We start from the raw sequence: 23,290 nt of genomic DNA, 5'->3' as shown, positions 1-23,290 counted from the left end.
AGCAGTCCCTTGTTATAAATAATTTTAAATACTTGTTTAAGGGGTAACTTCAACGTATATTGGTGATGAAAAACGATATTAGTGGAAACGAACATTGTAAGGAATGCGCTCGGTCATAAGTCGACTAAAGCAGCACGCTAACTATAACAGACGTACACCGTTTAAAGTCAGTTTGAATAAAGAATTCACCGACAATTACGGTAGTCCTTAATGCGAAATTTTAGCGCAGCTCTACACGTGATTTCATTTCGCGGTATATTGGCTGGTGCGGACAATCTATCTCATGCGGCAGGTTCCAAACGGAGCGAAGTTCGGCACGACCGCCTCGCTAATGGGGAGATCGCGAGAGGCAGCGCGTGGAAGGCGCGTGGGCGCGATACACAGTAGCCGCCGCAGACAGACCTCCGTTCATGCAGCGCTTTGTTCCCATATATGGTATCGTTGGACGCGCTCGCCGTATGCCATCAGCGAACAGACCATGGTGCGCTACTCTGGTGCCCTCTCGTAGCAGTCGTCGCCCTGCTTGCGGGACACTACGCTTTTCTTCTCGCGCTTCCGCCACCCTACCCTCCTCCTCCACTTACCGCCTCATTGTGCCGGTGCACCCTCCTCCTCCGCTTTCGTCCTGGCGCTCTCTTCGCTATCGCTCTTTTATTGCGATAGTAATTACATGGACACTCAAAAGCAGATTTCTGCCGTCGGCGTCGCGTCGCCGTGAGGTTCCGTATGACGTCATTTGGAGAAGGAATCGTCGCCGCGCGCCGAACGCTGTATGTGCGAGTGAAAGGGAGCGAGGGGCGCGTCTTTCACGGGGAGTGAACGCACGGCGGAGAACAAACGCGCGTTCTGCGCCGTGCTCGCTTAAGGGCTGCAGAACTAGGCGTCTCTGTTCTCATTTACAATCACCATGTATGTAGAGCAAACGCGCCTTCTTCAGACGCGCGAGAGGCCGTGGGGGAGGGGGAGGGAAGGGAGGCGACGTTTAGCTGCTGCACGCAGTGCCTATTTATATCAGAGGCTCCGGCAACAGTCACCAACGCCGCACGCATTTTGAGCGAACGCGGGCAAAACGCCGATGGCGTCGACAACAGTTCTGCGTGTTGCCGATGCTGCTGCATGTCCAAGTTTATACAGCTGATAAAGCTAATATCATTACTCCGTATAGCTCTCTACAAGTTTGCTATCGCAATTGATGCTTCGCCTTTCAGGTGAAACTGCGACAACTTTTTATTGCGATAGCAATTATATGGACACTCAAAAGCAGATTTCTGCCGTCGGCGTCGCCGTCGCCGTCGCCGTCGCCGTCGCCGTGAGGTTCCGTATGACGTCAATGGAGATGAAATCGTGGCCGCGCGATAGATAAGTGGTTCTTGAGGGAAAGGGAAAGGTTGGCGCTATCTTCTGCAGCCCTTGAGGGAGCACGGCTCAGCGCGCGCCGCCGAACGCTGTATGTGCGAGTGAAAGGGCGCGAGGGACGCGCTCTTTCACGGGGAGTGAACGCACGGCGGAGAACAAACGCGCGTTCGGCGCCGTGCTTCCTTAAGGGCTGCAGAAGTAGGCGTCTCTTTCCTCCTTTACAATCACCATATATGTAGAGCAAACGCGCCTTCTTCCGATGCGCGAGAGGCCGTGGGGGAGGGGGGGAAGGGGGAGGGAAGGGAGGCGACGTTTAGCTGCGGCACCAAGTGCCTATTTATATCAGAGGCTCCGGCAACAGTCACCAACGCCGCACGCATTTTGAGCGAACGCGGGCAAAATGCCGACGGCGTCGACAACAGTTCGGCGCGTTGCCGGTGCTGCTGCATGTCCAAGTTTATACAGCTGATAAAGCTAATATCATTACTCCGTATATCTCTCTACAAATTTGCTATCGCAATTGATGCTTCACCTTTCAGGTGAAACTGCGACAACTTTTTTTTATTGGCCCGCTGCGCTCCGTGTTCTTTCTTTCATTCTTCGCTTTGCTCGTTCGGTCGGTTACGTCAAGGGATAATGCCGACACACAGCGCAGGAACTAAGTGGTATACGTGCCCTCTAAAAGGTATATACAGCCATCCAGTCAAAAAATCGGGGCTACTGTTCACAGCAGAATGTTTTTTGTTCACCGTGCGTTATGCTACGATTAAGGTTATACAAGGACAAGATAACCAGATCGAGAAGCGATATCATTGGGTGATAGAGCGTGCAGTTACGAAAGCTGAATGGCCATACAGTTTATCATTTCTGTAATCAAACGTGTCTGGATGGGTGAGAAAGAATTCGGAGCTATTTCAGCGTTTCGAACAACATTAAATTGGACTGATAACACTCGGCACATGTTTAAGTTTGTACAAACACTGTTATAGCTACGTTGAAAGAATGAATAAGTCCCCCCATTTATAGCATTTCTAATGGAACACTTTACATCCGTGTATAAGGAGCGTTACAGGACTCCCATTTATTGCGAATACAGCATATGTTAGCTATTAGCGTTATTAGCCGGAAAAATTTCTAGGATACTTGTCTGGTTTAGTCTCGATTACTGACAAGCTAAGATTTGTGGCGTTTCACATCCCTGCGCAAAACTCGAGCTATGAACGATGGCTAAGTGTCCGGACCAACATTGACTACGTGAGGTTTCTTACCGTGCTTTTAAATCCAAGTGCAGGACTTTCTTGCACTGTGACCCCGCATAAACGTCCCCGCTGCTGCCGGGAATCAAACCCGCTACTTCGGGCTTAGCAGGAGAACGCCACAGCTACTGGGCCACCACGATGGGCCATGGCATAAATTATTTCTTATTTCTTTCTGTTTGTTTGTTGTTTGAGTTTTTTCTTCAATACACTGACAACTGAAAATGGTTAGCGCAGGGTACTGGCAATCAGAGCTTCTAAATTGCGATATGCGGCACTGCATGTTTCGATCAGCTGATAGCAAAGGTATCGGGTCCGCACTCTACAAACTCTGGGATAGTTCGTCAGGCATTTCCGGCTTGAGAAGAATTTTTTTTTTGCTTTGACGGTTGCCCAAGCACACAAAAACGAGATGAAAGAAGTCATGATAAACGTACAACCACTGTAAGTCTGTTTTACCGAAGCGTATTCCAAATAAATAACGTTTTCATTTGAGCAACCCATTTGTTGGCATCATTCGTAACCTATTGCAGTAAGTTTAAAGGAGCAAATTGGCCAGAGCCACTACCGGTTATCATTACCTGATATTGCCATCCACATTAGCCAGTGGTCTGTTCCTATGTTCACGTACTGTGCGACACCTGCGGTTTTAATGGATGGTACGCATCCGGCGCCACGGTCCTCAGCAGACCCGCCACGCTGGCTCAGTTAGCTAAGGCGTTGTGATATGATATAGCAGCGCAGTGATATGAAAACTCCAAGCTATTTTTTATTGCGATAGCAATTATATCGACACTCGATCCACGCGCATCATGGCAGTGGTCATCGCCGTTGTTATTGGGCTGTATGCGTGTCCATGCCATATAGGATGGTTATATTGCTAAACTATTCAATCAATAAAGTTGGTCATACCGTATGTTACGTTTTTTTACTAAATTAATCCTCAGAATTTTGAGAATGGCAGCCCATAAACAAATGTCATGAAACTAACATGCTCTGCTCATGCCTTCTATATTAAATATTTTGAGACTATTAAATCAGCCGTGCACAAGAATACCATTGCTGAAAACTAAACGTGATGTAATTTTACTGGCGCTGCTCTTTACAGGCTGCGTAGTGGCGCTTGCGCGATGTCATAACAGGACCTACACGGCGTGTTAATAGTTTTACGAGCGCCAGAAATATTTGTTCACCTATGAATGTCACACCCGTGTTAGTCGGGCCCGCGTGTAGTTAGAACACCGCCCTAGAATGTCAAGCGCACTGCTAAACCATGCAATCGCAGTCAGTGCCTTGCCCTTCGGGTGAATTCTGCCAATTTGTTTTATTGCGATAGCAATTATATGGACACTTAGACCGTATTTCTGCCGTCGTCGTCGCCGTCACCATCGCCGTGAGGTTCCATATAAAGTCCAAGAGCGATATAATCGCCGCCGCGCGTCGTATGCGCGAGCGAAAGCGTGCGGGGGACGCGCGCTATCACGGAGAGCGCACGCATGGCGGAAAGCAAACGCGACCGTCGCGCGAAAAGCCGTGGGGGTATGGGAGGGAGGGAGGCGGGGCGACGCTGTGCTTCGGCACCAAAGGCGTATCTTACCACTCAATCTCTCACGCAAAAGCAAGAAAGCAGGAAGGCATCGCGGGTGGGAGTGGAGGGGGGGGGGGGGGTTCGCAGCTTATACTCTGCCAACAACCGTGCTCGTACGTTACCCCGCTTTGGCGGTTGCCCGCACGGTCTCTTATCTCCACACGGCTCTGACCTTTGTATGTGCTGTGCATTCGCCGCTCAGTTTACGCTGAAGCGATAGGCCGCACGACTCTTCGCCTGCTGCGGCGGCTGCGCTTGCTGCCAGCGTTTTGACAGTCGTTGTCTGCGGTCATTCAGTGTGATCTATTCATGTTTGCTTGTGCGCGCTGACACCATGCTTGCTAATTCAGTTAGTAATAGTCGAGCCTATCTCACATGCTCATTTTCCAATGCGCGCTACACATGCAATGCTGCCCGGATCGGCAGTGCAGCGCTCCAGGTGTGTCCCTTAGTACGCGCTTCCCAGGGGAAGCGCTTCTCATCAACACCACTGTTTCACACGCGCCTTGTCGTGGTCATCGAGTCTCTCTTCATGTCGGTCTACTTACCCCGCAGCACACCTGCTTACTTACTAAACTCATGTTTACTACAATTCATATTGCTACCAAAGCCGCTCACCTTACTTCGTATGACATTGCTGTGTTGCTAACTTGCTATCGCTTTCATTGCTTCGCCCTTAGGGCGAAACTGTGACATTTTTTTACCGATGTCCAGAGTGAAGAAAGTCACGTTTTTAGAGTGCGCTCGAGCGTTTCTCTTCCATGCAGCGCAGTGTTGGTCAATTTGGTAAATTCTTCGTGGTGCACTCGCAGCAATTCCAGGCACTAACACGTGATCTTGGCTATATGTGCTGGTGCAGGTGACGAAGGAAGGGCAAACCACCTGCCTTAGTGGCTTCTCCACCATGGACAAACTTACGTCACTGTGGATTCTAGGAGACCGGTTCATCGGTCGTTACTACACCATATTTGACAGAGGCAACGATCGCGTTGGCTTCGCCGATGCTCGCTAGGCGAAGCCGTTGCAATGAGCGCAAAATGCACCCACCTCCGACAAGAATTTCTGCACGCTAAGTTGTCACATTGACACATATGGTATCTACGCGCCTGTGTAGGCTAAGTTTTCAACTCCCCCTTCCTTCGGAGAACTTCTTCTATAGGGCATGTCGGTGGGGTTTACCTTCGGGAACTCTAAGGAGAGGCAAAATAAAGGCAGTCGATGGATGATCTGAAAAATGCTGTCAAAATGTTGTTGTTTTCTTATTCCTATGAGCAGATAATTTGTGAATAAAGCTGGCAGATGTGGTAACAGTCTGTTTCAAACTAACGGTGAAATGGTGCGCTTCACGTGCAGAATAACATGACTCATGTTTGCCAAAAGCGTAGGTGCCTACACACCACGAAACACATGTAGCTCTGCCGACATCATGAAACACTTGTTTGTGTAAAATGGAAGCATTCACTTCGAAAGGAGATCATCTACGTAGCCAAAAAAGAACACTCGAACATAGAATGAATCCATTCAATATCTCATTGCTGCCAGCTGACTGCAATGCTTTCCTAGAGTGAAGGGAAAGCAGAAATGAAGACTGACAACGCAGTTTGCCCAACTTTTGCATTGGTGACAACGCCGGGTCACAGAAGTTGCCGTTTCTACGACTGTGCATGGCGCATATTTCAACCAGCTGAAAAGCACCGTGTTCAACAGCCCTGCTTTAACAGTCTTAAGCATCTTCCGTAATTATTACTGCACAAGATTTGAATTTGTGTATCATAGATATATAACACTTGGGTCTTTCGTTTTGTTTGACTTACCACAGCAACTGCGACGATTGTGCCTTCACTGAGTTGCAGTCTTTCTTTGAGAGATGGACGCCTTTCTATAGGTAGTTCACCGAAGTTCCTTTAACCCTTTAACTGGCAAGATAGATCGAAGTCACCGACGCGCGCCCTTTCTTGTTTCGGATGAAAGGCTTGACCTAGAATGGTTTTATTCCTTTAGTTCTTCTTTACTTTGCTCAATTACATACGAATTGAAATATTAAACGCTTTATCTAAAACTAAGCGAATACAGGAGGTCAAAATTATTGTTGACCAGGTGGTGACAGGTAAATGTATGGCCCAAAACTGGTCTCTGGCACTGGTCAAGGCAAGAAATAAGAGCTCGCTTAAAAAAGGGGTAAAAAATTCGCCTTGGCGAGAATATTTCCCCCACGTGCGCTAAGAAGGACGAAGCCTTCATGTTTTGTGACCAACACATCTGCGTATTTTATTGAACAGCACTGTTGAGCAGGCACATAAATCAAGGAAAATGGAACAGCACAGACTCATATTTGGATTTGTCTAGTTTTTGCACATACTTTTGGTAGGTCAACAATATTGTTGAGCTGCCAGTTAAAGGGTTCACTAGTCTGCAGGCAATACGCTCAGAATAACCTACGTTTCTCATGCCACGAGTTAAGCCAGAAACAGTCGCACGCGGTAATGCGCACAACGCCTGCCAACGTGCATTGAGAGCTACTCATTTCGTTGCTCCAAGCTCATGAAATTACGTGAGGAACCACATTCAATGAAGAAAAAAATCTGCTATTGGAGGGCGGTACAGGGCAGCACCAGCACTCCTACAAATAAGTCTTTGGGATTGTTCTCTAAAACTTTACATAAGTACCACTTGCCTGCATTCAAGGCCTCTCGCAGGCTACATTACATAGTTCCACTGACGTCAGAGCGTTAGTTCGCCGGAGTAGACGCTGCAGCCGTGAGTGGAAGAAAGCCGCCGATGTTCCGGGCTGGTTTGCGCCATCGTCGCTATCAGACTCAAAGTCCGACGAAAAGTCAGCGTCCTCTGACTCGCTGCTATTCGATGCATGGATAAGATCAGCCCCAGAGGCAGCGAAATCGCGATATCTACGATCGCCCGATGCGTGCGCGCCGTTTCCGGAGCCGGATATATATATATATATATATATATATATATATATATATATATATATTTTTTTGCGTTCTGCTTTGACGATCGCTAAACTTCGGAGCGCGTTTAAAAATCACCGCGTCGCGTGGATAAAGCTAACTGCTTATAAAACAAAAATATAGTTTCTCCTCTTTCACGTCCGATGGCGCAGCGTGTCCGTGAGCGGCGCGGAAGGTCTCGAAAGCGACGTTTCAAACCATCGATAGAGGGCTAACCATACGCAATGGGCGCGGTACGCAAAGAGTTAATGCGTGTCCGCGCCGGGCGCATTGCTGAATTCGTCATCCGTGAACCCCCCTATCATATTATCAGCCGTATATTTAGCGTTATGACTGTGGACAACATCGTTGAGCGCTGCGCAGCAGTGTGGTAAACCGCGTGATTAGAAACGGTAGCACCAGATTTCTTTTCTATGAAGAAGTGAACCACGTTGGCGTCTGTAGTGGACGGAGTGATGAGAAACATTGACATCCGCACATTATTCAGGACATGCGCCACGTTTTCTGTGGCGTGGGTTTGAATTGTTTGACGACAAACAGCTACATTTTCCAATCTTGCTAAGGAAACGGATAACGTTGTTACGGGTAGTGTAATCTACGACTGATAAGTACCAGCGATGTCGACTCATTTTTCTTAACGAAATGTGGGCACGCCCTTAACGCACAGGCCATTTTCAGTGGTCAAGTGCGGAAATACGTTTAGTGCGGGAAAAAGCCAGAGTATGAAATTTTCTAAAGCTAAGCGTTATTTACCTAATATCTCACGGTGTTGCGAGGGTCGGTTGGTTGGTCGGTGGGTACCACGCCTGATAACATAGGGCACACTGGCTTGTATACCAACAAATTACTCGGTGAAATAACGCGATTGAGCGCACCTGTGTCCTGTATATTAAAACATTAAATCACGGCAGAAAGCCTAGACGTGTAATGTTGGCTCATGGCAACCTCCAAACCACACAGATCTTTTAATGAAGAAGTGCGCAATATTTGGCGTGCCCCATTCTTAGGTGACCACAGATATGTGCCACCTCATGCTCCGGTTTATATAGCACGGAAGTTTGACCCACAATGTAGACCCAGTCAGCGCACATTTCTCAGTAATAAAACGATAAATCATGACATGAAATGTTTACCATGTACTGTGCACTCATAAGAATTTATAAAGCACACAGGTCTGTATTAGAAAACCACATGACGTCAGAATGGTTTGCTTTTAATAAACGTACTTAATTGCGCTACCCAAATATGTAACCATTGTGCATGTGCCCCAGAGTGTGTGCCCATTCTTGCCCAATCCTCTTGGTTGGTTATGTGTCACTGTTACACAACAAGGATAAAATCCTTAAGAGTATTACTAAAAGTCGTTATTTGCTCTGCAATACAACTCTTGTCACCATTCTTTTCTCGGCAATTATCATGCATCGCGTTCGTGCCCAAGACAACCCTACATGGATGTCTCAGTTATGCGTCTACCCGATTTAATGTATCGGTAGCTTTAACGGCTTCAAGTATTTATTAGTGACTTCAAGTGTTTATTGGCCAGTTGCGCTGTCACATAGTTCACGTGCCAAATGGTGTCTTGCGGTAGAAAGGATGTTCTACATCCGCCGTCAAGGCCGCGAGTGGTGGGGCTGGCTAACAATCCCAGGGTTAATTCTAATACCCATACTTAAATACCCAAGAAGGTGGACGGGAAGACGGCGCCGCGGTGGCACAATTCGTAAGAGCATCGCACACGTTATGCGAAGACGTGGGTTCGTATCCAACCTGTGGCTAGTTGTATTTTCGCCTGCTTTCATTATCATTTTTTATCATTGATGCGTTTCAATTAAATAAACCAGTGATTCCCCATATGTCTTCGTTGTTGGCATTATCTTTTGGCTTAATGTGCTTGTGACTTACGAAAACCGGGCCCTTCGGTTCCACTTCTTCTCCTTGATTGGATATTTGTAATTCCGCATTGCTTGTAAGCACTTAGAGCGTAAACATAAACATTGGATTAGAATAACGCCACCTGCGGAGTGCATAAATATATGCGTACATTGCATAATATTGCACGTTGCATATGATGAAAATAAACGCACTTGTACGCGTCACGTTTAGTAGTATAGCATTTAAATAACGGCTTCAAGAATTTTATGTTCACACAGATAGCAACATGTGCATTCGTGCATTCAAATACTTGCATGTTGTAACATGTGCTTTGTATGTGCTTATATTTAGCCAAATATGAATCATGTGCAATAACATATATTGACACCTTCTTCACTGCGTTAAGGTTTGCAGTAAATGTTTCATGGCAGGATAATCACAAGGCTCCTTCACCGAAGTATCATAGCCGCAAGTGGGTGGCGGAAATGCCCTACTGTACTGACATGTTTTACCACCGCCGGAACAGCGTGCGCTTCGTCATGGCAAATGAACAACCAAAGCGCTCATATTGTCAGTTAGGTCGAAGATATTGCAGGCTGAAATAGCGCAGTGTACTATTTATTTTTCTTCATGGTTCTTGTTTATATTTGCTGAACAAACATTGTGCTGAGATGATGTAAAATAACAAGGAAAGTTCATTATTCTAAACTTGATAACTGCCAAGGGAGAAGACAGACCTGTAAGACATGTTAAAGGCATGTTAGAGACGTGTCGGACATGTTCAGCATTGTTACTTTTAACAATGAGCATGTACGTAAGTTTGACCACAGAATATTGTGAAAAAACTTTAAGATTTGAATAGAAAGAAATAGCCAGCTTCACACACTTAATCGCGAAGACTGGTGAAACAGCGGAGCTGGCGGCTTGTGCTAGCTTTTACTTAGCTTTAGCTTGGCTTTTACTTAGCTATAATCTTGCTTGTACTTAGCGTTTACTTCAATTTTTACTTAGCTTTACCTTTTGCTTTTACTTAGCTTTAACTTTAGCTTTTTCTTAGCTTTACCTTTGATTTAACATCGATTTTAGCGTTGCCGAGACGCAGCTCTATAAACGCTCTATAAACTCGGCATCTCCAACCCTCCTCCGTCGCTTTGCTTCAGCAGCCGTTGCTCGTAATTCCGGATGTGCGCGCAGTCGTTGAAGCCGCTCCCGAGTAGCATCACGACGCCGTTGACGCCGCGCCTCTTCTTCTTCGGGAGAAAGGTGCTTCTTCTTCCTAGCCATGCTCACGGCAGAATGACGCCGTCGCCAGCGCACGCTCTCTTCAGCTCAGGAGAACTCTGCACGTCATGCTTACCTCAACACGTCTCTCTCTTTTAAGCTCCGCCTCAACTACTGCTTGGCGCACACTCTCCCTCGGTCTCTCCACCGCTACGTCATCGCTACCCTCTCTTTAGCTCCACACAACTGCTGCTCAGCTCGCGCCTTCCTCCTCTCTCATCCTCGCCGCTCTCCGAACACATGCGCCCCGGCGCGCGCTCCTCACCCAGCTGCGCTGATTATTGGCGTACGCTCGGCACGACTAAACGTCGACCTTAAACAGCTATGCTGTTAAAATCATGAAATTAGTATTTGAAAGAATATAGCTCTGAGAGTTACATCGGCACCAGGTTAAAATTATATTTAGCTCTCTGCGTTCAAAGAGTGGATGGATTCGTCAGAAGCAAGTATAGACGCGTTCGTCTGCATTAGGAACAGCTTCAGAGTTAATTACAATCTCAGGGAGGTCATTTGTATTATTAAAATATAAAAGTAAGCCTTAATGAACGCCTTTATCAGTACTACTAAAACTTGATAGTGTAGGAAGAATATGTATACCCTGTTGCCGATTAGATAGGTATTATTAGTGTTAAAGCAGACCCAACAATACCGATAGCTTGAAGTTTAGCTCCCAAAACATTGTGAATAATAGAATCAAAAGCATTCGCTGGATCAACGAAAAAAAGGTTCAGACAATTTTGCCAGCATCAATAGCTTTTTAAACTAATCAGTGAAAGGAAGCAAAGCAAAACCAGTAGGAAAATCTGGCCGGACGCCTAATAGAAGATAAGGTAAAATGGCGAATTTAGATAAGTATTTAGTTCTCATGTACACTTCTTAATTATTTTACTAGAACTGAGAGAATGGCAATAAGAAGATAGTTGGAGATGTAGGTTCTGTGCACCTTCCTAAACACTGGCATAACATTAGGCCACCCGCACACCCGCCCTCCCACACGCCCGCCTGTGCTGCGTGGTGTGGACCGGCTTTGTTTAGCACAAGCTTGTCCGACGGATAGTAGTCACATCCAGCTTCCACATTTTGAAGCGCTATCAATAGCTCAATACGAAGCGAAGTCTGCCTGGGTGTCTAACCTGGAGCGGCCAGGAGTGAGCGTGACCTGGCAAGCATGCGTGTCGTCTGACCTTAAGTTTGGCGTGGTGCGAGGCTAGTTGAGAGTCCAAACAAGTGGAAATTAGCAAGACCCGACGACTACGAGACCCATAAGCAGGGTGGACAAAGTTTAATTCCTGTGCTGGCGGCCGCAGCCAGCACAGGTAAGCAGACGATAGTCGGCTGCTTCCGGCAGTAGGTAATTATTACAGAAATTCGAAAGCAGATTGTAGCTGACTGCAGCCTGTTTGTTAAACTGCGTCAATAAATATACAGAGTAACAGTAGGAAGCGCACCCAACACCTTTCTTGATCGATGTCAGCTATTGGCCAATAGCATCCGCGTAAGGAAAGCTGCCATATTACGATATCGAGCGGCCAGAAAAAGAGTATAGGAGCAGGCTTTCGTTGAATAGAGAGCGTGCGAGAGAAAAGTGACTTCGCACTCCGCTTGCGAGCTTCACGCGCAGCACACAATTGCAAGACTTGGTTGAGTTGTTCGGAGCAGTGAATGCTATCCGCGGACTGTGTTTTTTCGCCAAGCCCGAGAGGTGGTTCAGGAACCCTTCAAGCGCCGCAATTGTTGTGCAAGCCGTTAACATATCTCGCTGTTCTGTCGGTCTACGCGATGTTGCGCAACATGTGTTTCGCGTTTCTTTTCTTCGGTATCTCCCCTTGCCCATACCAGTTGTCAGCCTCTTTTCCTTTCGTGAGTTTATCAGCAGGATTTGGCTTGTTGAGACGTGGTGAATGGCCGGGAAAGAGGACGATACTGTGTACGGGATGGTCGGGGGCGACCGAGATAACGTGGTGTTACGTGTCGTACGACACTCCCAAGTGAGCATTGTGCGGAATTTAGTCCCAGACAGAATGGACACCATCGCATAAGCATTCTTTCCACACACTGCTTGATTTGAGGAGAGCTAACTAATGAAAAAAAAACAATTATGCATAGGTTTAATTTTTGTGCATAAAAGCTCCACGATTTCCCTTTGCTGTCACGCATATATGTTTTCAAAACAAGTGATAATAATAATAATCTGCAATTCGGTGATGTCTGTCTGCAGTTGGGGACCGAAACGCAGCATATATTCAATTATCAGTGATTCTAGCACGTTAGCAGGACACTGTCAGCTGTAGGCCGCACATTGACGGCTAAAATGGCCCCCACAGAAAAATATCTGAACCAGAGAGAACCGTAAGAAAATCGCTGCTCTTTTACTGAAGGAATAAAAAAAATAACGCACACAAATCTCAATAAAAGATGCTAAGAACAACTGTTATCGTTATACGCCTTTAGCCTCTCGGAATAAATGTTTTCTCCTTTCACTTTTGTGAAAGGAGAAAACATTTGTCCAGAATGGTTGTATTATTGCCATAGAATCAGCAACTAGGGTTACAGCTGCAAGTGAAACGACGCTTGATCTCTTTTTGACAAGTTATCCTCCTTCCTGTATTAGCAGTTGTGTCTTGGCGCATTACACTAGTGATCACATGCCAATTTGTATGTACGTTGAAAGTGCAAATACTGCGATACGCAGAGACGAATCTGACATATTATATCAGAACATTACTGAACAAACACTGCAGGCATTTCAGGCAGAACTAAGCGAGGTTAACTGGTATAATATCCTTCAGGAAAATAATGCGGAAATGGCTCACACTAAGTTTATCACGATGTTTGTTGATGTTTACTCAAAACACTTCGTCTACAAAAAACAGAAGCATAAAATTTTCAGAAAGCCTTGGCTAACAAAATACCTGTTTAAGAAAATAAAGAAGCGTGACCAGCTTTATGGTAAATTTGTAAAATACTGTGACCCTGCTGACCTGAAGAGAGAGAGAGAGAGAGAAATAACTTTATTTAGGAAAAATAGGGTTAAGGGGGCCGGAGGGTGGGTCCTTAGTCCAGGACTCCAGTGGCCACCGCCACACGCCGTGCCTAGTCGAGGAGGCTCAATTGAGTGTCCAGGTCAGTCCGGGCGAGGATGGCTGCCCAAGGCTCCCTAAAGGAATTTTGTGCTAAACGGGATGAATTTGAATTTTGGGGTCGTGATTGGCACTCCCATGTCACATGGTGCAAGGATGGCCTCCCCCCACACCAGGAGCATTGACTGGCATATCTGGTTGGCCAGATGGCATGCCATCGCCCCAGATGTGGGTAGGTGTTTGTCTGGATTTTTCTGTATAGCCGAACCTCCTCCACTTTTAATTGCGCGTTTGGCGCGGCGAGTTCTTGGCGAGAACGACGTTGATGTTCTAAGACATCGCATGCTAGTATTTGATTGTTATTTCCGATTGGGGTGTCATTCCTTGCTCGGATTGAAGTCTCGCGAGCAAGAGCGTCTGCCCCTGTGTTACCAGTGACACCAACATGCCCCGGACACCATACAATGTGATGTTCTTGTCTTAGTCGATCGCCCAAGATGTTAAGGGCGATCCTAGGGATTCTTCCGTGGAGGAAGAGTCGGCAGGCCGCCTGAGAGTCCGTAAGGACGTAGGCGGGCCTGTCTTCTCCCTCCCATGTCTTTATTGCCAGGGCCACTGCAGCCGCCTCCGCTGTGCTGGTGCAGGCTGTGCGGACTGAAGCTGTTGTTATGGTTCTTGGAATACCGGAGGGTCCCGAAGCAGCCACGATAACGTGTCCCTTAATGTTCAATTATTTCTATACTCTTTAAAAACCTTCAGGTCAGCAACGAGGGACACGTTATCGTTGCTGACCTGAAGGTTTTTAAAGAGTATAGAAATAAACTAACCAAAGAGTTACGAAAAGCAAAAGATGCTTATTATTTCCAGATGTTTTCTTCATGCTCTCAGAGCGATAAACTTTGGAATAAGCTGAATTTTGTATTGGGGCGACAAAGAAGGAGCGAGCCTATAGAAAGAATTACTTACAAAGGACAGCAGTTATCACGGCAGGAAATGGTTGAACACTTTCATAAACATTTTGTGTATCGCGATACCTAGGTTACTTCTGCAAAACTTACTGACCTTACTTTCCTTCCAAATCAGTACACGCTCTTTTTCCAGCCTACAGATGTTCATGAAGTGCACACAGTATTTTCTAGTTTTAAAAATTCGTCAAGCATTGATCCTGATGGGATGCAAATAACACCCGTTATATTTGTGCTACATGAGATCGCTGAGCTACTTGTACACATATACAACTTGTGCATCGCAACCAGTGTTTTTCCTGCAAAGATGAAGACTGCGAGAGTAACAGTACTCCATAAGAAAGGCAGCAACTTAGACATAAATAATTACAGGCCCATATCCGTTCTCCCTATCTTTTCGAAAGCTTTAGAGAAAATAATATTTGTACGTTTAAACTCATTTTGTAACAAGCATAACTTAATTAGCTAATCTCAGTATGGGTTTCAAAAAGACAAGTCTACTGAGTTAGCTCTACTGCATCAAAAAGAATATATTCTTAACAATTTCGAAAACAAGCTCTTCACTCTCGGTCTATTTGTAGATTTCAGCAAAGCGTTCGATTATATTAGCCACAATATTCTTTTTCATAAGCTCAGTCGTTATGGAGTTAGAGGACTTCCTCTCGAATTTCTTAAGTCGTATCTTCAAAATAGACGCCAATATGTACAGATAAATAACTTAAGGTCCCAAGAAAGATTTATACTTTCTGGAGTACCTCAAGGCAGCATTCTGGGTCCTTTGCGTTTTAATCTCTATGTTAACGATAATGTAAATATTCATTTCAATGTAAAATTTCTAATTTACGCAGACGACACCAGCATATTTCTAACGTGACGTTCTTACACTGAGCTTATCACAATATCAAATGAAGTGCTCCTGAAACTTAGCATGTGGTCAAAGCAAAACTGTTTATGTGTTAATTCAACCAAAACTAAAGCTATAATTTTTCGTCCCAAAGAAGCACCTCCCCTTTACTACATGGAATTGCGTATAATAATGCTCAGATTGAAGTTGTAGAAAGCATCAAAATCCTCGGCGTCCATTTGTCTTCATCACTACTATGGAATGACCATGTAAACTTTGTAACGCAAAAACTGAGTCAGATAACAGGTATAATAAGCAGAAACCGATACCTTCTTCCTACATCCGTTAAAGTACTATTTTAAAACGCCTTATTCGCTTCTCACATTAATTATTGTCACCTCGTATGGGGCACTACAACTGATACGAATTTAAACAAATTATTTTTATTAAAGAAAAGGATAGTACGCGTCCTCGCAAATGTTCGGTACGATGCACACACCAACCGCTTATTTCACAAGTTTAAAATTATCACAGTGCACGAAACTTATAGGCGTCTACTTTTCCAGAAGTTTTATCACATGAACAGGAAAAATGATCTATCCCTTGTTAACTTATCTTGTTTAGAAGAACGCGTCCCCTCACAAGGTCGTGACGAAGGACGGCACGTAGGCCGAGAAGCACCATAGGAAGGTGGTCGACCCAGTGCTCTCGATCCAGGCGCGCAGTGAGTGCAGCCTTGAGCTGGCGATGGAGCCGCTCAACCATGCCGTTGGCACAGGGATGATATGCAGTGGTACGGCAGTGCTTAGTGCCAAGCAGGCAGTTGAGTGAAGTGAAAAGTGTGCAGTCAAATTGCCGGCCGCGATCAGTTGTAACGATGCTGGGGCAGCCGAAGCGGGAAACCCATGCTGAAACGAAGGCTTTGGCGACCGTTTCCGCAGTGATGTCCGGAATGGGCACGGCTTCGGGCCAACGGGTGAAGCGGTCGATCATTGTGAGAATGTAGCGACAGTCGTGAGAGTGAGGAAGTGGTCCCACCAAATCAAGATGGACGTGGTCAAAACGGCAGCCAGGGGGCAAGAACGACTGCGTGGGAGTCTTCGTGTGGCGGGTCACTTTGGCGGTCTGGCATGCGAGGCACGAGCGGGCCCACTGGCGAACATCGGTGTTGATGCTTGGCCAGACATACCGCTGTGTAACGAGGCGCTGCGTGGCTCGGACGCTGGGATGGCAGATGTCATGAAGTGATTGGAACACCGCACGACGGAAGGCAGTCGGAATGAAGGGGCGAGGTGTAGCCGCTGACATGTCGCACCAGAGGGAGCCAGGCACAAACGGGTGAGGAACGAGTTGTAGACGGAGGGAACGGGGATGGTCACGCAGCGCTTGCAGCTCGGGGTCTTCCATCTGCGCACGAGCTAGACCCTCCCAATCCACAGTCGATGTAGAAGTGCCGAGGGAGGTGATGCGTGAAAGTGCGTCAGCTGCCTCGTTGTCGGTGCCTTTGATGTGCCGGATATCCGTGGTGAATTCCGATATATAGGCCAGTTGACGAACTTCACGTGCGACGTACTTGGAAGAGTCGGTACGGAAGACATACACCAGAGGCTTATGATCGGTTAGAATATAAAATGGCTGGCCCTCCAAGAAGTGCCGAAAGTGCTGGATGGTGGAGTAGATGGCGAGCAGCTCGTGGCCAAAAACGCTGTAGCGAGTCTCGGCAGGTTGGAGCTTCCGAGAGAAGAAACCCAGTGGGCACCACTCGGAGTTGATTTTCTGCTGGAGAACAGCGCCGATGGCCACACTGGAAGCATCCACCATGATGCGGGTTGGCACGTTAGTTCTCGGGTGTACGAGAAGTACCGCATCGGCAACCGCTTGTTTAGCAGCCCTGAAAGCAGCGTCAGCTTCGGGAGACCAGGAAATCGCAGATGAGGAGCCCTTGGTCGTGCGAAGAAGGTTAGTCAGTGGGTGTAGAAGCTCAGCGCAGTGCGGAATGAAACGTCCGGAGAAATTCACTAGGCCGAGGAACTCACGCAGCTGACGTAGGGTAGTGGGTGCTGGGAAGTCTTTCACGGCCTGGACGTGAGAGGGCAACGGACGAATTCCCAGCTCCGAGATGTGGTGGCCCAGAAACTCGAGCTCGGAAGATCCAAATACGCATTTCTGGGGATTGACAACCAGGCCAAATTGTTGAAGGCGTTGAAAGAGTTCCCGGAGGTGACGCTCATGATCTTGTCGATTGGGACTCGCTACGAGGATGTCGTCGATGTAGGCAAATACAGCCGGGAGGCCGCGCGTTACCTCGGCAATGAATCGTTGGAACGTTTGAGCTGCATTGCGTAAGCCAAAGGGCATGCGCACATACTCAAACAGGCCGAAGGGTGTAGTAATGACTGTCTTCGGGATATCGGCCGGCTCAACGGGTATTTGGTGATAGGCCTTGACAAGGTCCACCTTACTAAAGATTTTACATCCCTCCAAATGGCCTGTAAAATCTTGGATGTGTGGAAGGGGGTAGCTATCGTGCACCGTGTGAGCGTTGAGTGCCCGGTAGTCACCGCACGGACGCCAGTCACCCGGTTCTTTCTTGGGCACCAGATGAAGCGGGGAGGCCCAACTGCTGGACGACGGACGAATAATACCTAGCTGGAGCATGTGCTCGAATTCCCGTTTAGCAATGTCCAGACGCTCACCGAAGAGGCGGCGCGGACGGGCTGCGACAGGTGGACCACGCGTGACAATGTGGTGGGTGACGCTGTGCTTGGGAGGCTGATTTAAATTGCAGGGCCTTGTCACCTCAGGGAAGTCTTCGAGGATACGAGCATACGGGCATGTTGGGATCAGCGTGCGGATGCCGGTGGGAGCGACAGCCGACAGAACGCCAGGGATCGAGAGGCGCGTCTTGCTGTCAATCAAGCGATGGCGGCGCATGCTGACGTCAAGGTCGAAATGAGTCAGGAAGTCGGAACCGAGGATAGGCTGATGGACGTCGGCTACGATGTAGACCCACCGAAATGTGCGCCGCAGGCCTAGGTCGAGAGTGAGGGACCGCAGACCATACGTGGCGATGGAAGTAGAGTTTGCCGCGCGGAGTGTAGGTCCAGGTGACTTAGAAGCGTGGTCACGCTTGGAGGACGGCAGTACACTGACCTCGGCACCCGTGTCTACAAGGAACCGCAGGCCGGAAATGCGATCCATGACTATGAAAAGGCGGCCGGGTTGTAAGGCGAGGTCACATGCCGCCGTCAGTGATCTCGCGGTGCGTTTCCCGACCATTCGCATGGGGACTTGCACTGACGGGCGCGGTGCTGGAAAGTGCGATGGTACCAGCAGATAGGCGAGCGTCGAGGACTGCGCGAGCGGCGACTGGTCGGGGAAGAAGGACGGCGGCTGGGACATGAGGTGGAGCCGCGCTGGTCATGGGAGGACGTCCGAAGGGCGTCGATGGAAGCGGCGAGCTGGCCGATCCGGGACTCTAAGCGGGCCATGGTTGAGGACTGTGGCGTCGAAGAGAGGGCGGCGACTGCAGGAGAAGTCGCGTCGTGGATTCGATCAGCGACCTGGGCGAGGCGGTCGAGGGTCAAGTCCTCTGTAGCGGCCAAGACAAGGCGGGTGGACTGTGGTAAGCGCTGCAGGAAGAGCTCCCTCAACAGCGCACTGTTAGAGTCGACGTTGCTTGTGCCCAGGAGCTGTCGCATGCTGTTGAGCAGCTGGGAAGGGCGGCGATCTCCAAGGTCCTCGGAGGTAAGCAGCCGCTGGATTCGCACGCTCTCAGACGCCGTGGTACGTTCTAAAATGCTCTGCTTCAGTTGCTGGTATGGGGCATCACTCAAAGGTGCAGCGATAACGTCCGCCACTTCCTGAGCCACCTCAGGAGACAGGTTGCAAAGTAAGTGGCGAAACCGCGAAGTCTCCGAGGTGATGTGGTGCAGATCGAAGGTGGCTTCGACCTGGGCGAACCAAACCTGCGGGTTGTGGCGCCAGAACGTGGGCAGCCGGAGCTGTAGAGCTGCGACGTCACGTGGGCGCGCGGTAGCGTCAGGCGGAAGGTTACCTGAGGGCGGGAGGTTGCTGGGGTCGGTCATCTCTTAGGCCGGAGTCACCACTGTCGGGAACCGAGGGGTCGCAGCGGAGCGCCAGAACAAGAGGACCAGCTCAGCAGGCTTTCAGAACGGACTAGCGCGTGCCGTGCTCGCGCCGCTGGCACGCGCCGCCCAACTTTATTTTTCTCGTCAGTCGCAGCCGGCCCCAAGGCGCCGGCCGAGAGCGCTGACCTTAGCGTTCCCGCTTAGCAGCGTCGGTGGGCGCTACACACCGTTTCAGAACTAATTACAGCTCACAAATGCTAAAAAAACAACTTACCAAGGCTTTTAAATGCTTACAACAAATATGGAATTGATATATGTGCACTTACTCCATCCGAATTTTCTCTAATTAATCAGCAGGACTAACATTCATGTTTATACGGTCAGCTACGGTCAGCTATTTGGGGACTGGAGATTAGTTTAGTGTACAGCTTCTTGTATACATTTACATTATATATGTATATATATATATATATATATATAATTTTTTTTCTTCTGTGATGTGTGAAACCTTGCGTAACTGATCTACGCGCCATTACTCTCTTTTCACTTAATGCTTCTCATTCATTCTTGCAAATTGTGTATTTTTAAATTGTCAAAAACACGCGGCAGCTCCGCGTTGCCCATGTCTTCTGACCATAGGGGTCTGGGTGTTTCTTCAAGCTGCACTTGCAGCTTTTTTTCCCTGTCTCCCCCAATCTGTTGGAAATAAAGATATTATTATTATTATTATTATTATTATTATTATTATTATTATTATTATTATTATTATTATTATTACTTCTTTAAAACAATGCTGTGCAAGCGTATTCGGTATGGAGCAGTAGCAAACGAGGCCCGTTTCTAAGTTTCCTGGCCTAGATATGTACCTTCTGCCACGCAATATCGGCTAATGCGTAAACAAACAAGCGATCAACGTCCACAGATGAATGCGGCGGGTGCTTGTACAAGTGACCTTTCAGCGGTTTCACATTCATTAGTATAACAGAATGTTGGGCACTGAGAACTTCTGACACTTGCTTGAGCACAGAGTACTCGGCGTTCTTTTCCAAGATCGCCCGAGGTTTTCTGCAAAATCTTTCAACAAGCATCGGTATTCCCAATCGTACCAGCCAAGAATGTGAAGTGGCCACACAGATACGCCAAGCCTCCCTGCATAATCTCCTCGCCGAGTGCGCCTTTCTCCACGCTGCGCCATCGCCTTCTGCAAAGCCATTGATGACAGCCGTCACGCGCACGAAATTCCTGTGGCAATATTATACTGTACTTAGCATGTGACTACAGGCTCAGGTGGAAGAGTAACTCCCACTCACTGTTTCTTGAAAGCACGAACATGACGAGGCACCTTCGGGAACAGCTTTTCCAGCGGTGATCAGTTCATTCTCATCATCGAACGCGATTTAAGTTTCCTCGCAAACGCGATGCAGCCCGTAAGCCAGGTACGGCGTGTGTATCATTTGTGGATAGAAAACTTTAGAAAACTAACAGAAGACTAGAAAGTGGGATACGAAAACTCATCGCTCAAGCACTCCGTACAGATGCTTAACCAGCGAATCTGAAACGTGCGGCCCCGGTTTTTATCACTTGGTAAATGACGACGGTTCAATAAAGTATCTCTCAATTATTGGTTACGTCGTTGTGCTCCTTAATGAAGATACACAAACGTTCGGGTACGACGGAGAGAATGACGTCAGCGACGGTATGCCCGGAGTCCGTCGTTGTCGCTTGCGTTCGATGATTCGAGTTTTCTCGGCGGCGTGGTTAGCAGCATTCGACCGGCATTGCCGCTTGCGATTCTTCGAAATTAAATTTCTGAAAAAAAAAATCTGTCCGTCGCGCCAGACAATGAGTGGCTCGTATACCCCCGTAAGCAATGACTCATACCCCCGAAAACATGGCCTCCCCATTACGACGACAAAAATAGAAGTGAAATTCTACGCTGGAATGATGAGCGGCAACGGAGCGAGCTGTGGAAGAAGACGACGACGACGAACGAGGGAACAGTGGCACATGCCGAGCACGAGCGCGAGCGCAACTCAAGGGGCGCAAACTAGCCAGCTGTGGAAGACGATGGCGATGACGATGACAGATGCTTTTTCGTTTCGCCTTAATAAGGCACTTCGCTTTAATAAGGTGCTGCATTGAGGTACAATGCCAAAACTTATTTGTCGTCAATTTCGGATGGATAAAGCCACTCCAACGAATAGTTGACAAACTACCGCATCGATTCACTATTTCTATTCACGGGAGGAGTTTGCACTCACCAAAACGATCTTGTTCACTCGCGCTAAAGACCTTAAAACTATGAAAAATACATGCTTAAAGTCCTTCAAACGAAAACAGGTGATTATAGGCACGAATAAACCGCCCTCAAAGTGCTTATAATGACCTAATTCGTGGTAATATGTCAAAAAGGCTATATATTAAAAACAGGCATTTAAAAACATCTTTAAACATATTTTAAAAATAGGCACTTTGCCGGAAAATTAGGTCTCTAGTGTTTACACTTCTATGCATAGAGAAGTAGGGCACATATCATGCTGCATTCAAAGATTAGGTTTGTCTTGTGCCACAAGCACACACCCACTCTGGAGGATTTGCCGAGAATGTACCAACATTCTTGGTACATACCAAATGGTTAAAGCCAACGGAAGTGAATTAAATCAAATATTTTATTGAATAGAATGCTTTATTCGATTTGAAGGTCGGTGGGCTCCTGCGCTATCTTTGAGCAGGCATCATATAATCAGGTTTTATCGAATAATTTGTTATCTTTATTAGTAGAACAGGGTCGTGGCCTAGTCGCAGTACTTTGCCGGTTAGCCATATACGGGTTATATAAGCTTCGGCGGAACCCATGCGTTTAGCGTTGAATCAATATAGCCGCACAATGTATTGTCACCCTTGAAAAGAGTTATGTGCAAGGCGTTTACTAAAGCGGGATTCTTGTTTCTCGGTTCCCAAAGAACACTCGACGCCATCTAGCGTAGTCGCCGCGAAGCCTGCGCAGGGTTCATCCCGAAATGCATAGCGCGCCGGGGCTTGTGAGCGCTGGGAAACGCTTCATGCGGCAACTGGGCTCCTCTCTAGCGCTTCTCTTTGGACAGGCTGCGCCACCTAGTTGCACTGTGGACAACTCCACGCGTGGACTCCGAGACCACAAGCGTGGCGCGCGGGTGCCTGCGTACGCTGAAAACTGTTCCCTCGCTTGCCACACACTTAGTGGTTCATACTCTGTGCACCAATTTGGTGAGTGGTTCACTGAAGAGTGGCACAGACCCGTTTCATTCGTGACACAGCTCTGTCAAGTGTTGACTTCAAAGGCGTCCAATGAAAGGCGGCACATAAGCAATGCATTTGTAGTGCAGCCTTGTAAAGCATGAGGTCGATGACTTTGAGGAACCCTTGTGACGTCGGATCGATTCCGCTCAGCAACGAAAAGAATTTAAGGCAACGTTTTTGTCATTCTAGAGTGGCGCATCCGTAGTTTTAGAAGTTGTCGTCGGAGACGCTCATTGACGAACGGCACACACCAATTCGCGCATACCCATTGACCAAATTTTGGCATCAAATATGTTCAATACCAGCACAGACCGAGTACCCCATCCCTCCTGCTCCAAGTCGGCATCGACGTGTTTCTTCGAATAGTGGTACCTACCCAGTCCGGCGTTTACAGTGACCCGTGTCGGCGTGAAAGAGGCTCGTTGGAAAGCGGCACGTATGTATACACATTGCCGCCTACTGAGTGGCACAAGTTAGTCCGATAGTTAGGTTCCAACCCTGTTCCCTCAGCGCAGCAGCCCTGTGCGCTACCATTTGACTACGGTTCGCTACTATTCGACTACCCACTGACCCGGGTAGGCGGAAAATGGGTACATACAAACATACATAGATACAAGCGTAGATGCATAGTGGCCCCCGGAACGTGCTTGAAGTACCTTAAGAATGCTAACGCATTAAAACCCGTTTGCTGGCACTAGCATTCGGCGCG

At 47.7% G+C, this 23,290-nt stretch overlaps 1 protein-coding gene across 1 annotated transcript in view; it reads left to right on the top strand.

Annotated features, from left to right (window-relative positions):
• Nucleotides 1–5,396, top strand: part of LOC119443879 (cathepsin D) — a 31,542-nt gene extending 26,146 nt beyond the window's left edge. Inside the window, exon 7 of the mRNA XM_037708487.2 lies at nt 5,060–5,396. Coding sequence (XP_037564415.1) covers nt 5,060–5,212 — 153 coding nt within the window. The 3' untranslated portion in view covers nt 5,213–5,396. The remainder of the gene's footprint in view (nt 1–5,059) is intronic.
• The last annotated feature ends 17,894 nt before the right edge of the window (nt 5,397–23,290 follow it).

The sequence above is a fragment of the Dermacentor silvarum genome, chromosome 3 (genome assembly GCF_013339745.2).
Source record: "Dermacentor silvarum isolate Dsil-2018 chromosome 3, BIME_Dsil_1.4, whole genome shotgun sequence".
Lineage (NCBI taxonomy): Eukaryota > Metazoa > Arthropoda > Arachnida > Ixodida > Ixodidae > Dermacentor > Dermacentor silvarum.
Note: the sequence above shows the minus strand (reverse complement) of the source record. Positions and strands in the feature narration are given on the sequence as shown.